The 16,556-nt window shown below is 38.1% G+C and overlaps 2 protein-coding genes across 2 annotated transcripts; one reads left to right on the top strand and one right to left on the bottom strand.

The window, feature by feature from the left end:
• Positions 1-2,195: 2,195 nt before the first annotated feature.
• g6pc1a.1 (glucose-6-phosphatase catalytic subunit 1a, tandem duplicate 1) lies at positions 2,196-10,400 on the bottom strand. The gene is made up of 5 exons (XM_056245954.1): positions 10,088-10,400; positions 9,483-9,592; positions 4,041-4,146; positions 3,825-3,940; positions 2,196-2,922 (listed from the first exon to the last, which is right to left on the bottom strand). Exons 1-5 carry the CDS (start codon positions 10,303-10,305, stop codon positions 2,411-2,413), a joined length of 1,062 nt encoding a protein of 353 aa, XP_056101929.1. The 5' UTR covers positions 10,306-10,400; the 3' UTR covers positions 2,196-2,410.
• A 2,839-nt stretch (positions 10,401-13,239) lies between these two features.
• On the top strand, positions 13,240-16,339 carry g6pc1a.2 (glucose-6-phosphatase catalytic subunit 1a, tandem duplicate 2). Its single transcript, XM_056245953.1, has 5 exons — positions 13,240-13,510; positions 13,586-13,695; positions 13,797-13,905; positions 14,007-14,122; positions 15,586-16,339. Exons 1-5 carry the CDS (start codon positions 13,281-13,283, stop codon positions 16,086-16,088), a joined length of 1,068 nt encoding a protein of 355 aa, XP_056101928.1. The 5' UTR covers positions 13,240-13,280; the 3' UTR covers positions 16,089-16,339.
• The last annotated feature ends 217 nt before the right edge of the window (positions 16,340-16,556 follow it).

The raw sequence follows: 16,556 nt of genomic DNA, 5'->3' as shown, positions 1-16,556 counted from the left end.
AGTAGTCCGGCCATGATATTGTCATTTAAAAAGTGAAGTTGCAGCCCTCAACTGATGTTGATGTTGTCATGTTGTGTTTTGGTCTGATGCTCCACCCTCCACCTATCTACCAATCAAGAAGTCAGTAGTGTTGCGGGATCCGGGTTGCCAGCTCTGCTCTAGTTACCACTACTTGGAGTAGACTATGTTCCTGCTGGATCCTGCAGCCTATCTGGCAACCTCGAGTCAGGGAGGAGGGGGAGGGGATACACTGCTCTACAGTAATTTGAAAGTGATTGCAGTACCAGTTTTGGCTACAATCTTACATACAGCTCCTTTAAAGCTGCAGTCCGGCGTTTTTTCTCTTTGTCGCCATCTCTGTTCGAAATCTGCAATTGCAGTCATTCGCGGAATTATCAACTTTACGTGAGTTGTACTTCAACACCCTCGACACGGCACAGCGCGGATGAACACAGTGTTTGAGGAGAGTGAGTGTGTCAGTCACCGCCGATGTGGATATTGTCATTCAGAATCACAGATTATTATTTTTGGAAGTATGACCAACATAAGAATTTTCACCGGAAAATGTCATCTGAACTAGTAAGAAACATCCACTTTTGTTCTGGTTCTGACATTGCAGTTAATCGCGCTGATTAAATCTGACAACTGCTCATATCACGCAAAACCGTGCAAAGTAGCTATGTTCTCAAATTGTTAATGTTAACAATGTCAGCAAGCATTGCGTGACTACATGTAATGTCCTTCCGATATTATCCTTGTTTTCGCATGGGTCCGGTTGCAGTCTCTTTTTCTGTAGCCACTCTGAAGTCCGAACGAAGTCTTTTGCATTTTAACGTTACAGCGGGTGAGTCTCTAGTTGTCACTGATGATGATTGTCGTTTGAACCTTTCTGGATCCGCCATCAAATTGATAAGTTTAATTATATCAAGTGCTGTGAGAAAAGGCTATAAATCTCCACCTCCAGCATCCTCACACGCAATATAGCTTATACTAGCCGAGACTCTTCTTTATGTGTGCAGATGTGACGTAATGACACAAAGACATGCTCGAATCTCCCGCGGAAATCCACCAGTACCACTGGAATTAAAAACATTATTACAAGCTTACCGCTTTGAATCGAGCTAAGGCAAGCAGATAGTTTTGAACACTGGCTGGTTATGTATTTTATCAAATATGTATTTTGGATAATTTTTAACCAAAAAAAAAGCTACGGACTGCAAGTATACTTGAAGTTGTTCCAATTTATTACACAAAAGTGTACTAAATACACTTAAAGTTATGCTTTACTACAATTTAATTACAACTAAAATATACTTAGTACAAAATGAGTTGTTTCAAAATAGCACACTTTAAGTTAACTAATCACTGACACACTTGAAGTATACTGAATTAGTCTGGCTGCAAGTATACTTAGCATTTTTTTTTTCACCATGGATTCCAAGTATAGTTGAATGGTGCAATAACTCGCTTTGAGATGAATGATCCCTATAACGGCAGTCATAGGAACAATGTACAGAACACAGCCGTACTGTATGTCCAGATCATGACTGAGGGACCTTTGAACATTAGATCTGAATGAAAGTTACTTAGTGAATGGGCCAGCCTCCTTTAAAACCATTCACAGATAACAAGATATGCACGGAGGCTCCATAATATGAAGACTTGCCAACAATATGCTCAAATAATCTTGGAAAGATCGAAGTGATAATTACAGCCACATAAATTCATCATAATCATGCGAGAGGATTCGAGAGGAGGAACATCTTGAAAAGTTCTGCTCTGACAACAATTCAATGTCTCATAATGCAGAACGGAACGGATATATATATGTTTGAATAAATTTGCCATGAAGACAAGTGCTTATGAAAACTACCTTATATGTGTAACGGAGTTGTATACAAACATTTAAGCTTTTATTTGAGTGTAAATATTATATCTGGAAATAAATAGCAGTTGAATATAATAGCTCTGTTGTTAATTTGAACCTCTAATATTATGGTTATCAAATGAGAGGGTTCTCTGTATAGTTTGGAGCATTATTTGGGACAGATATTTTATCCATAACAAAAAAACAAACTTTCGGTATCGGCATCGGCATCGGATGATATCATTCTGAATAATCGGCTATCGGTATCGGCTGAGAAATTCCATATCGGTGCATCTCTAATATATATATGTATATGTACACACACATATTATATAAACACAAACTTTAATGTTGGATGCAATTAATTGCTATTAGTATCCACCCATCCTGTACATGCCATCTGAGGTATTTTTTAAATGGTGCACTGCAAAAACGTTTGCTGAACGATTGCATTTGTCTTGAAAATCGGTTGCAATGCAAATCTGCATCAGTCAAACTCTATTTTCGGTTTATCATTCACCAAAGTTTTGCCTGAGTATTGGACTACATGTCCTTTTCATGCTTGTTTTCATGTGAAATCCAAGATATGGCTCCAGGAACAAGTGCAGTGGGAAGCACCAAAGCAACAGCGCACTTGCCGAATGACAGAAGGTAGAAAAGTATCTGGTTGCTTGAGGAAAATGTCATCTTATCCAGGAGCTGCAGCAACACCAAAGATACACCAATACACCCGGTCCTGAAAGAGGCGCTGCTGTGTTTCTTGCTTCTTGTTTCATTGCAGCGTGACAAGTGAAGACCAAGCCCCAGCCCGAACAGGGTGCCCATGTTCCTCAACAGGCTGGCGAAGGGGGAGGAGTCCATAAGGACCCAGTCTGGATTCACACACCATTTCTGGGCCTTTGCCAATGTCCAGAGCAGATCCACACCCAGAGCTTTCAGGAGCACGTATAAGCCCACCGCAAAAAAGAGCAGGAACAGCGTCACATTGAAGTACTTTCTCAGACTTGCGTTGTAGATCCACTGCACTCTGGAGAATGTTTCTGCTACAATTATACCTGGAAATAAAGACCAACAACTGTCATAGTGTCTGGAGGCAACATCAAATGCTGATGCACTGTAAAGTAAACTGTAAAGTATTTGCTCATATTTTTCCCCCTGGATCTACTAATTTATTCAGAAACACATTAAAATGTTATTTATTTTCAAGGACTTGAAGACACCTCTTGTATGATGAGCATATTTTTAATTTCTCAATTGAAAATCATTTTGACATTTTTGGGGTGGGTGGTACAACTGCCCTAATATCATAATAAAGGAGAAAAAGCTTCATTAATAGGATGAAATTCATGGAAATAACCTAGTAGTTTGCCATAATCATTTAGTATTATTAATAAACATATTATTAATAAACAAAACTGCTTCACTGCTTATTTATTTGAAAACTTTTAGCTTCCAAATAACTGTGTGTCAAGGTCAATAAGCCTATCAATATATTAGATAATTACCAGAAACGAGCGTAAACGAAAAGTTCCGGAAAGGGTTATTATACGTAACTAAAACGAAAAAAACAACAACAACTACTAAAACATGAAAAATGTGTTACATGAAAAATAAACATAAACTAAAATTTTATTTCAGCTAGTTGCTAAAGCAACCTTTCTCATTTTCATTTCATTTAACTTCATGTAGTAAAATATCTAAAATAGTATTATATCAATAATAAAATAACACTGGTTCAGGTTGTGAATTGTCATGTGGTGCAACTCCCAAATATATAAATATACTGTATATATATATAATTATTAACATTTTTTGTAGTCATTACTTTTTATATATTCTGAACCAACATAAATGCAAATAGCACATTTTAAAGAACTATAAAAAAAAAATTAATGTCCTTTTTCCATAATGGAAACTCTATGTCATTGGCCCACTTACGAAAAAAGAAGACACCTACCTGAAATAACTCCACTGATAACTTGGTGTGGGAAATGGGCTGCCAGATAGACTCTAGACATGCACACCAGTAACTCCACCAAACCCAGAAGCATCCAGAGCATCAACTGTAAAAATCTAAAAGCAGACATTACTGTATATTTAAACATTAAGCCCTTAAAACAGTTATTTTCTTGAGATGATCAGGCACAGACCTATTTTCATGTCTCAGACTCACCTATAACTTAAAGGAGGCATTTTTCTTTCAGCAACAATGGAAAGCACCGCTGTAACCATTACATACCCAACTCCTGCAGAACCCATGGCATGACCCGACGGGCTCCCTGACAAAGAGAACCAAACAAGCGCAGCGGTGAACACCAGTCTTGTGGAAAAGTAGGATTAGAATATTGCGTTAATGCCTTAAGTCAAGTCAAGTCAAGTCAAGTCAAGTCAAGTCATCTTCATTTATATAGCGCTTTTAACAATGGAGATTGTTTCAAAGCAGCTTTACAGAGATAAACATACAATTTACGGTAACAGAGATTGTTTTGGCTTTATAGCGATTTTGAATAATGTTATTTCGGCTAAAGTTGGTTTTGATTGATTCACTTCCAGCAAAATTATCATTTGTTATTAAATTAGGGGCCACTAAGACGACGGCGTTCTCTCAACAGACTTTAAACGCGAACCTGTGACCTGATGACGTTCACATGCGCATTAAAAATTGATTCTATAGTTATATTCATTTGAATATGTGTGCGCAGGTTTGTAATTTCCCTACAAACCATGCCTAAACAAACTACTTGTCTTGCCTATAAATTTGATACAGAATTTTATTTTATCACTTTGGGGTACGCGAACCGGATTTTCAACAACGCTTTATCTGTAGAGTGGGAAAGGGATCCTCCATAGGGAGAGGATAGTTGACACCGCAGCACTGCATTGTCATCGGGTCCAGGCGAATCTCCTTCGTCAGATCTGGATACGCCCTGGATCCGGCAGGCTGCAGGAAAACCTCGGGATAAACAAAGACACTAGAGTTAGCGTAGATGCCATTCTTCTTATGATGTAACGAGTACATCTGGATTTAAGGGAAGTGTTCCCAGTTCCGGCTGACCTAATCTATGCAGCCTAACATTGAATTATCGAAGTCTATAATGTATTATGTGTATGCTAGGTCAAAGAGATGTGTTTTTAGTCTAGCTTTGAACTGACAGAGTGTTTCTGCTTCCCGGACAATGGTAGGAAGACTGTTCCAAAGTTTTGGTGCTAAATAGGAAAAGGATCTCCCGCCAGCAGACGATTTAGATATTCTAGGTATTATCAGCTGGCCGGAATTTTGAGATCGCAATAGACGTGAAGGACTATAATGCGTTAAAAGCTCACTCAGGTACTGCGGAGCTAAACCATTTAGTGCTTTGTAAGTAATCAACAATATTTTAAAATTTATACGATGTTTAATAGGCAGCCAATGCAGTGTTGACTGAACCAGGCTAATATGGTCATATTTCCTGGTTCTGGTAAGAACTCGAGCTGCTGCGTTTTGAACTAGCTGTAGTTTATTTATTAAGCGTGCAGGGCAACCACCCAGTAGAGCATTACAATAATCTAGCCTTGATGTCATGAACGCATGAACTAATTGTTCTGCATTTGTTAATGAGAGCATATGGCGTAATTTAGATATGTTTTTAAGATGGAAAAATGCGGTTTTACAGATACTAGACACGTGACTTTCAAATGAGAGATTGGTATCAAAGAGCACACCCAGGTTCCTGACCGACGACGAAGACTTAACAGAGCAGCCATCAAGTGTTAGACAGTATTCTAGGTTATTATGTGTGGAAGTTTTTTGTCCAATAATTAGAATCTCTGTTTTTTCAGAATTTAGTAGTAGGAAATTACTAGTCATCCAATTTTTTATATCGGCTATGCATTCCGTTAATTTTGTGAATTGGTAAGTTTCGTCGGGGCGTGAAGAAATATAGAGCTGAGTATCATCAGCATAACAGTTTAAGCTAATTCCATGTTCCCTAATGATATCTCCTAAGGGTAGCATGTACAGAGTGAACAGCAACGGTCCTAGTACTGAGCCTTGTGGTACGCCATACTGAACTTGTGATCGAAAAGACATATCTTCATTTATTGCTACAAACTGATAACGGCCAGATAAGTATGATTTAAACCATGCTAGTGCAACTCCACTAATGCCAACATAATTTTCGAGTCTATTTAAAAGAATGTTGTGGTCAATAGTATCAAATGCAGCACTAAGATCAAGTAACACTAATAGAGAGATACAAGCACGATCGGATGATAAGAGCAAATCATTTGTGACTCTGATGAGAGCTGTCTCGGTACTATGGTACGGTCTGAATCCTGACTGAAAATCCTCGCAGAGATCATTTCTTTCTAGAAAGGAACACAGTTGTGAGGATACTGCTTTTTCTAATATCTTTGATAGAAAAGGCAGATTCGAGATCGGCCTGTAATTGACTAATTTTGTATGATCAAGTTGCGGTTTTTTAACAAGCGGTTTTATCATAGCCAGCTTAAAGGTTTTTGGTACGTATCCTAGTGACAAAGATGAATTAATCATATTGAGAAGAGGATCTATGACATCTGGAAGCATCTCTTTCAATAGCTTAGTCGGTATAGGGTCTAACATACATGTTGTCGATTTAGATGATTTAACAAGTTGAGAAAATTCGTCCTCTCCTATGGCAACAAATGAATCAAATTTTTCCTCATGGAGACTACAATGCACTGTCTGATGCGATACTGTGGTAGACGGTTGCATAGTTATAATTTTGTCCCTGATATTATCGATCTTAAAAGTGAAGAAGTTCATAAAGTCATTACTGCTGTGTTGCTTGGACACTTCTGAGCTTGAAGCTTTCTTTTTCGTTAGTTTAGCTACTGTTTCAAATAAATACCTATGATTATGTTTATTTTCTTCTAATAGGGTTGAAAAATAAGCAGATCTAGCAGCTTTTAAGGCCTCTCTGTAAGCAATCAAGCTCTCTTTCCATGAAATCCGAAATACCTCTAGTTTAGTTTTCTTCCAGTTGCGTTCCATTTTTCTGGCTGCTCTCTTAAGAAAAGTAACTAATTGAGTCACTTAGTTACTTTTTATGGAAAGTAATGCATTACGTTACTTTTGTGTTACTTTTTCCTCATCTGGGCTGGGCTTGCGTTTTTGTTTTTAATTCCAAAAAAGTTCTATTTTTGACAAATGTAAAGGCCCTTCACACACCAAAAGTGAGCAATAAAAACTAAAAAATGAAACACAAATGTGATGCTTATCTTAAGTCATTTTTGCTTGTAAGTATGGTTGAATGGGATACAATACCATATAACCATCATCAGGGCTCGACAATAAGGACTGGCCGAGGGCCTGGGGCCAGCATAAACGTCGTTCGGGACAGTAAGGACTGGCCGAGGGCCTGGGGCCAGCGTAAACGTCGTTCGGGACAGTAAGGACTGGCCGAGGGCCTGGGGCCAGCGTAAACGTCGTTCGGGACAGTAAGGACTGGCCGAGGGCCTGGGGCCAGCGTAAACGTCGTTCGGGAAGGTAAGGACTGGCCGAGGGCCTGGGGCCAGCGTAAACGTCGTTCGGGACAGTAAGGACTGGCCGAGGGCCTGGGGCCAGCGTAAACGTCGTTCGGGACAGTAAGGACTGGCCGAGGGCCTGGGGCCAGCGTAAACGTCGTTCGGGACAGTAAGGACTGGCCGAGGGCCTGGGGCCAGCGTAAACGTCGTTCGGGAAGGTAAGGACTGGCCGAGGGCCTGGGGCCAGCGTAAACGTCGTTCGGGACAGTTGACACAACTGTCACTTGCCCGATCAGGCCAGTGCTGCATCACGAAAGTTTACCATTTGCACATGTTTTAAGCCTTGCCAATTTAAATATTGAAGCGCAGGAAGACGCAAAAGAAAACTCAATGCAAAAGTGTGAGAAGTTTGGTGTGCGGCTTCTCAGACAGTGTGCGATTGAATGCTGAATTGAGCTCTTTTTCACGTCTTCTTGCGCTTGAATTCATGTCTAATTCACGTCTTCTTGCGCATATATTCACACAAAATTACATCAAAAAATGCTGGTCTCAGCGAGTAAACAGTTTGGATATGTAATATAATAATAATAATAATAATAATTCATTACATTTATATAGCGCTTTTCTCGGCACTCAAAGCGCTTTACATGGGAGGGGGAATCTCCTCAACTAATATCTTATGTGAACATAAAAAGTTGACAAATAAAACTTGTGTGTAAAAGTATTTTGCAGCTCTTAAAGTGACAGCAGCCTAATATACCTGCAGATGTCTTTGCTTTTTTTTCTTTGTCCTTTGTTTGATTAACTTAAAACAGTCACTGGTCGATTGAATAACTTTTGTAACTTTAATAAGGATTAATCTATATTTCATTTATACAGTGAAGACTATTGTAATTTGTTTATTTATCCTTATTTTATTTCTGACTGTTTGTCTTTAACAATCTACTGTACATACTGTATATACTGTACATACGGACATACTGTAAAAAAAGTAGCTGCCTTCAATTTTTAAGTACAATCAACTTGGATGTTTAAGTCATTTCAACTTAAATTACATTAAACGGACTATAAAACATCAGTTGAATCTTGTATAACATAAAAAAAAGTTGATTTATTTTGGTAAGTTAAAGCAATGTAAAAACATATGTTGTCATAACTTATTGATCATATAATTTTTTACAGTAGGGGAGCAGTCAGTCAATAAATGGAAAAACTAGCAACTTGCATTACTTATTTGAAAAATAAAATAACTGAGATATTTTGTTGCAAATTTAAATGTAACGCGTTTCTTAACTCGTTACTTGAAAAAGTAATCCGAATACACAACTCACATTGTAATGCGTTACCCCCCACACTGGTGAACACAGGGCAATGGTTAAACAGACATGTTTGATCAGAGATACATCTGTTCAGGAACTTCCCAGCCTAAACTGGTTTGCTGGTCTCGGCTGGTTTATTGGTTAGTTTTCAGACCTGTGAACCAGCTTAGGCAAAATACCAGCAGCCATTTAGATAATTTAGATAAAATATCAGTTCATGCAGGTTATTTATGAGCCATGTTAATTGGTCCAGAGTACTAATTCAGGTCAAGAATGAATGGATACTTGGCAGTAATATGTGTAATATTACTAAGTAATATGTGTGACTTCACTCAAAGACGGCCCTTGAACTGAAGCAGGATGATAACCAGGTGCCAGATCCATTTCCACATGATAGATTACATCAGCAGAATAGATTAGTTAAATTGCATAACTACTGGTCTACAGAGTAGCAGATTTATGTATTTCATACATAATTATAAAGTAATAAGAAGGGGATATAATGTACAGTCAGCCATTTATTATTGCAAATATAAACCCAGATTGGGAAGCTTTTATTTAGCTAAACTGACCGATTTATTGTATATTATTTTGCTTATTAAATGTCAACTTACCAAAATAAATGAATAAACAGAAATGAAACAATTATTTGAATTTAAATACATTTCATAGAGTGAGAAGAAAGAGACTTGTAGAGAAAAACCAGAGATTATGGTCAAGTCATTATACAAAACTATTTGACCGGAGAAAGCTGTGATTGACCAAACAAAATCAAGTATTTCAGATAGCTGCGTAATATTGTAATATACCTGGTCCAGTTTCACAAGTGATGGGGAATTGTTGCAGTTCAGGATGTTTTATAGGGCCATAAAACTTAGTCTCATTCACCCACCAGTACGGCCTCTCACCGAAAAGCACCCTATGAATATATCAAACATTCATATGTATATATAAAAAATCATGGGAGGGAGAGCACAAAGAAAACATAGAACACAATTTAATATAAATAATATTTATTTAATACATAATAACTGAAATAATGCATGTTTAATAATAATAGAAATAATTATATTTTTGGTCCAACTTTATATTAAGTGTAATATGGGTAAGGTTAAGGACAGGTTTTGTAGGTTTAACAGTCTAATTACAGATTAATTAATATTTTATTTAAATATAACTACAATGCAAAGACGTACAGTATGTACACAATTAATAAGTGCATTCTTTCATTAATTTAAATGTCAGTACATAGCAGTTAAAGACATTTAATGTAAAGTGGGTCAATATTTTTGATAATGCACCAATTTATTATGTGCCAGCGTAATCTTGTCACATTATATTTTTGAGTTCAGTGATATTCTTCCCCCTTAATAAGCTTTTAAATTAAGAATACGCAAACCAAAAAGCCTCTCACCACTTCAGGACGAGGTTTAGCCAGTCTCCAACCACGGCCACCCAGATGAGTTTAACACCCACGTCTCTGCGCAGATGAAACCAAATGGGGAAAAACACAAAGAATGTGGTGTGGAGATCCGCCACCGAGGACACCCACTGAAACAGATTCTCATAGTCCCGGTATTCTGTCTGCAAACGGACAGCTAGGTTCACCCCCCAGCTGTGAAGCAGGTCCATCTCTGTAGCCTGAGATCGGGACGGTCACCCCGGACAAATGCGCTCGAGAGGGAGGATAGACACAAGGTGCAGGGATGGGGATCAAACTGCAGATATTCAGGTCTCGTCTAAACTCGGACCCCAGTTTTCTGTTCTAGTTGGACTTTATTCAAGGCTAGATGCTTTGGTTTTGTTTGCATGCTGGCTGGACAACTCAGGGTCCCTCAATTTCATGACCTTTGACCTGTCATGACGCCGATGAGGCAAACACTGATAAAATGATGAGTGGACAGGCCGATTAGTTTTGTCTTTGGTTTCATGGAGTGTGATGTCACTATGATGACATCTTACAGTGACGCATTTAATGCAAATGACAGTACTTTAATGGATCTGTCTGGCTTGTTTGACAAATTCATTGATCCATTCATGTTCGGACTTGTGGCATTTTGTTTTGTTGTAGTTCATGGTGTTGTGTTCTTACAAACAGATGTTTATGGGCTCTTCCCTTGTGAAAAAGAAGCACACTTTAGCATACTTTTAAGAAAGGGCACTTAATACGTAAATAGTGTACTTTAAAATAATATACTTTAGTGTATTTGGAGGCTTAATTGCATGTTAGTTACAATTACATGAAAGTGTATAATAGTTTAAATTTATATTAAATACAATTAGTGCTTTTTGACCCACTTAAGTAGGACTTAACATCTTTATGTAATTCATAATTACTTGTTATAGTGTTTGAAAAGTGTATTGCTGAATGTACTGACAAGCATTTATGGTAGATTCATTTATACTTTAATGTCATTTCTAATAAAACACGTATGGCATGCATTTAAAAATACTTCCCTAGTATTCGAAAAACAGTTTGCGAAAAAAGTACCCGGATGACCTACTACTGCCGAGATTGGAAGGACGCTTTACTCTGAGGCCACTGGAAATGATTTGTAAATGGAAATGAAGCGATGCAACTGACGCTGGTCACCTGACAGTAACAACATGGTGGATGTAGTACGTCCGAATTTCATTCACACAACCCATATTCATACTATATAGAAATGTTAGTTTTTTTAACAATTGCGAAGTAAGTTTAAATTCATTCTATTCTATTCTACATTCTATTTTGTTAGATGTAAAGATGATGGTCTGTATATATATTTAATCAAGGAAAATATAATTCAAGGACGAACAAACATCTCAAATATCAGCAAGAAAAAACCTGATTGCAGTTTAGCTTGTCATTTAAGCATTACAGATCAACTTAATGAATGATTTACTTATGTAACACACATGTAAACAAGCAATTCAATGCAAATCTGAAACTGCTTATGTAAGCAGCCAAATTAATGCCTGTCTTAGAGTGATAGGTTCCCACAGCTCTGAGATTAGCTTCTGAACAGGATTCCCCTTCTTGTTTGTGGGAAATTTTGCCCTGACGTAGGTCTATAGATTAATTGCAACACATGTTTGTTTTGGCAAAAAAGAAAGTCAAATGGACTACTAAATAAAATAAATAAAAAAATCATAAAAACAAACAAACAAAAAATAAACTTCTTTAAATTAAGGAATTATTTCAATTGTAAAGTATTTTTACTTTAAGGTGGTATTTGCAAAGCAGCCTTTAATTTACGTGGATTTAAATAGAAAACTAAATTTAATACTTAAAAGTACATTTAAAATTTTAAATTTTGAATTACATTTAAAAATATATATGCCTAATAATATTATTGTAATGCAAATCTTATTGGTGCTAAAATAGGCTTAATTTTCTTAATGTAACATATACACTCTCCCGCCACTTTATTAGGTACACCCATCTCTCTGGGTTCACATGGTCCGAAAAAGAGAAAATATCCAGTGAGCGACAGTTCGGTGGGCGAAAATGTCTTGTTGATGCCAGAGGTCAGAGGTGAATGACCAGACTGGTTCATTACAACCGTGCAGAAGAGCATCTCTGAACGCACAACACGTGAAACCTTAAAGCAGATGGACTACAGCAGCAGAAGAACACACTGAGGAAACTGAGGCTACAATTGCCTGTTTGATGAGTCTAGGTCTGATATAGGGTCAGAATTTGGAGTAAACAACATGAAAGCATGTATTCATCATCCCTTGTCAGTGGTTCAGGCTGCTGGTGGTGGTGTAATGGTGTGAGGGATATTTTCTTGGAACACTTTGGGCCCTTTAGTACCAATTAAGCATTTTTAAATGCTTAAAATATTGTTGCTGACCATGTCCATCCATTTATGTCTACAGTGTACCATCTTCTGATGGCTACTTCTAGCAGGATAATGTCACAAAGCTCAAATCATCTCAAACTGGTTTCACTATACTCAATGGCCTCCATAGTCACCAGATCTCAGTCTAATAGATTAGCTTTAGGATGCGGTGGAACAGGAGATCCACATCATTGATGTGCAGCCGACAAATCTTCAGCAACTTCGTGATGCTATCATGCCAATATGGACCAAAATCTCTGAGGAATGTTTCCAGCACCTGGTTTAATCTGCGCCATGAAAAAATTAGGCAATTCTGAAGGCAAAAGTGTACCTGTTACAAGCTATAGGTGTACCTAATAAAGTGGCCGGTGTGTGTAATACATATTATTTTACTTGATTGTAAGAATCACGCATAACCTATTATTCTATAAATTGTGCAAAGACTTGTAATAATCATAACAGATATATATAAAACAAAATCCAATTACAGGTGTTGACTGAGGCCGTGTGTGTTTTTGAGTTCGCAGATGAGTTCAATGATTCACTGCTACGTCTTTTCTATGTCCTTTTTCTCCTGAACTTGTTTGTGCGTTATCTCTTCTGACAGGACAAACATGCTCTTAACTCTAGCGGTTTTTTTTCTTCTGTTCCACTCTGTGTTTTATTACACATGTGCAAGGTTCAAAGATCGGTTTGTCCATGCGTTGTGGTGGTGGGCCTGCTAGTATAAAAACCACAGACAGGTGGTGGAGGACTGTCACTCTCGAGTAGCTCTACAACATGAATGCTGTGATGGATACAGTGCACGGGTTCGGGGTGAGTAGCACCCAATACCTGCAGACCCATTACAAAGACGCCCAAGGATGGTTTCTTTTCGTCTCCTTTGCGGCAGATCTTAGGAACACCTTCTTCATCTTCTTTCCCATCTGGTTCCATCTGAAAGAATCAGTCGGCATCAAGCTCATTTGGGTGGCTGTGATAGGAGATTGGCTCAATTTGGTATTCAAATGGTAAGCAAAGCCAAAAATTAGTCAAATTAAAACATTAATTGACAAAAAAAATGACTGTTGATTCATCTATTCAAGGATCCTGTTTGGAGAACGTCCATACTGGTGGATCCACGAGACTTCCTACTACATCAACAGCTCAGCGCCACATATTGAACAGTATCCCATGACCTGTGAGACTGGCCCAGGTGCGTCTTCCTCTTCTAGAAGTACCACACTTGTCCTCCTAAAACCTGTTTCATCATACATCAAAAGACCACTTTGATCACTTATCTGCTTCTTGATGCAGGCAGTCCATCTGGTCACGCTATGGGCGCTGCTGGTGTTTACTATGCATTGGTCACGTCCATCCTCGCCATAATGCTGAGCAAAGAGAACAAATCCCCGTCCAAGAGCCTGTAAGTCAATCTTTAGCATCATCAGAAGCTTGTTTCCAAATAGATTGTTGGTTCTGCAGTACATTTAAATGCAATTCAATTTTTTTCTTTTTTTTTTTCAGATACTTGCGTGGTTCCCTTTGGACACTCTTCTGGGCGGTCCAGGTCTGTGTATGTCTCTCTCGAGTCTTCATCGCAGCTCATTTCCCCCATCAGGTTTTCGCAGGCGTTATTTCAGGTAGGAATCTCACAAAACCATCATCAATAGATGAAACTTAAAGCAACACTAAGTACGATTTTTTACCTTAAAACAATGTTTTAATAAAGTCGTGACATGGTGAAATGCACTTATGCCACCGCTTTGCGGTCCTTTATCTGATATATCCACGCTATGTAAGATTCGGGTCGCATTTCTGTAGTCCAAATGAGACATAAGAAAACTACAAATTTGACTTGCTTTACGGCAAGCGTTACAATTGCCGATAGGTGGAGCGTACTCGACAGTAGACTACAACTACATGTAAGATACCTAGCAGCCAGGTAGCTTTTGAATTGTCATCATGATTCCAAAGCCGGTGCTGGATAAACAGAGCGTGTGCGTGGGACAGTAGGATGCGGTAGGCTAAATTATTTATGACAGCAGTAATGGACAATTCCGCTTCCAACCTGTAGGGTGACCGCAGAGGAAAGGTTACTTGGTGTTGCTTTAAAATTGTCGACTTAAAAATGCATCTGTGTTTTGTTTTTTGATCTGAGTGCTTCAGATTGCACTTTTCCTGTGAATTGAACCCACCTTGGCATTTCTAGTTTGGAATAAAAACGATTTAATGTTTTTGAAAGAAGTCTCTTATACTCCGCAAAGCTGCATTTATTTGATAAAAAATGCAGTAAAAACTGGAATATTGTGAAATATTATTACAATTTAAAATGACTGTTTTCTATTTGAAGATATTTAAAATTTTAATTTATTCCTGTGATGCAAAGCTGAATTTTCAGCATCATTACTCAGTGTCACATGATCCTTCAGAAATCATTCTGATTTAGTGAAAAAAATTCTAATTATTATCAACGTTAAAAACAATTTTTGTTGCTTAATATTTTTGTGGAGCCTGTGATACACTACCATTCAAAAGTTTGGAAGAAAGATTAAAGAAAAGACATTAATACGTTTATTCAGCAAGAACACATTAAATTGATGAAAAGTGACAGTAAAGGCATTTGTTACAAAAGATTTCTATTTTTAAATGTAAGCTTTCCATTCATCAAAGAATCCTGGAAAAATGTCTCATGGTTTTCACAAAATAAGTAGCAAAAACGTTCTTCAAAAGAACTATTATTAATAATAACTGAGCACCAATAAATGTCGATATTGAGCAGCAAATCGGCATATCAGAATCATTTCTGAAGGATCATGTGACGAAGACTGTAGTAATGATGCTGAAAATTCAGCTTTGATCACAGAAATAAATTACTTTAAAATAGATTCAAATAGAACACAGTTCTTCTAAATTGTAATCATTTTTCATGATATAACTGTTTGTATTTTTAAACAAAAGAATTCAGCATTACTGAGCCTTCTTTTAACATTAAAACATTGTAATTATTCCAAACGTTTTGACAAGTTAAATACCCGTTGTTGAGCCACTGGAGCACAAAAGAAATGGGTAATAGTCTTAACGCATTTATTTGTGTTCTTTACAGGCATGATTGTTGCGGAGGCTTTCAACAGACAGAAATGGATCTATAGTGCCAGTCTAAAGAATTACTTCAACGTCACGCTGTTCCTGCTCTCGTTTGCGGTGGGCTTGTACGTGCTCCTGAAAGCTCTGGGTGTGGATCTGCTCTGGACCCTTGAGAAAGCCCAGAAGTGGTGCGTCAATCCAGCCTGGGTTCATTTGGACAGCACACCGTTCGCCAGCCTGTTGAGGAACATGGGCACCCTGTTCGGGCTGGGACTCGGCCTTCACTCCCCACTGTACACGGAAAGCAAGAAGAGCAGCAGCGCTCGCGTCAGGATCTCCTGTATCGTCTCCTCTCTGTTTCTTCTCCATCTCTTCGATTCCATCAAGCCTCCCACACACACGGCTGCTCTCTTCTACCTGCTGTCTTTCTGCAAGAGCGCCACTGTTCCCCTGGCCACGGTCAGTATCATCCCGTACTGCGTGTCCGGAGCCCTCGGTTTACAAAGCAAGAAACAGCTTTAAGCTGGGAAAGAACTGTACAAGACTGTAAGCAACGGCGCAACTATTTACAGTATTTCAGACTATAGCACATTTTCCAGTTCATCCCATCAGTCGAAGAAACACTAACTGATGAACAACTCGCCTGTTTAAATGTGTTTTCTAACTAAGGGATGCAGATAACTAGTTTAAGTTAAACACTGCTATATTGTATGTACTGTTTATGATAATGTGTTGTGTAAGAATTGTGAATTTTAGAAAATATAAATATATCTCAGGGGGCGTTTACAAGACACCATTTTCAACTAAAAATGGACAACTTTTTATGCGTTTTGGCCGTTCATTTACACGACAACGCATTCTGGGGTCTAAAAAAACGATACTGTTATCGCCTCCAAGTAAACTACAAAAACACGAATGTGTGAAAACGGTGATGTCATTCGCATGCATTCGGTCTATAGACGCGTAGTGTTTCTTTAAAAAAGTGACATC

Source organism: Rhinichthys klamathensis, unplaced genomic scaffold (genome assembly GCF_029890125.1).
Source record: "Rhinichthys klamathensis goyatoka isolate OS25496 unplaced genomic scaffold, OSU_Roscu_1.1 h1tg000035l_1, whole genome shotgun sequence".
Lineage (NCBI taxonomy): Eukaryota > Metazoa > Chordata > Actinopteri > Cypriniformes > Leuciscidae > Rhinichthys > Rhinichthys klamathensis.
Note: the sequence above shows the minus strand (reverse complement) of the source record. Positions and strands in the feature narration are given on the sequence as shown.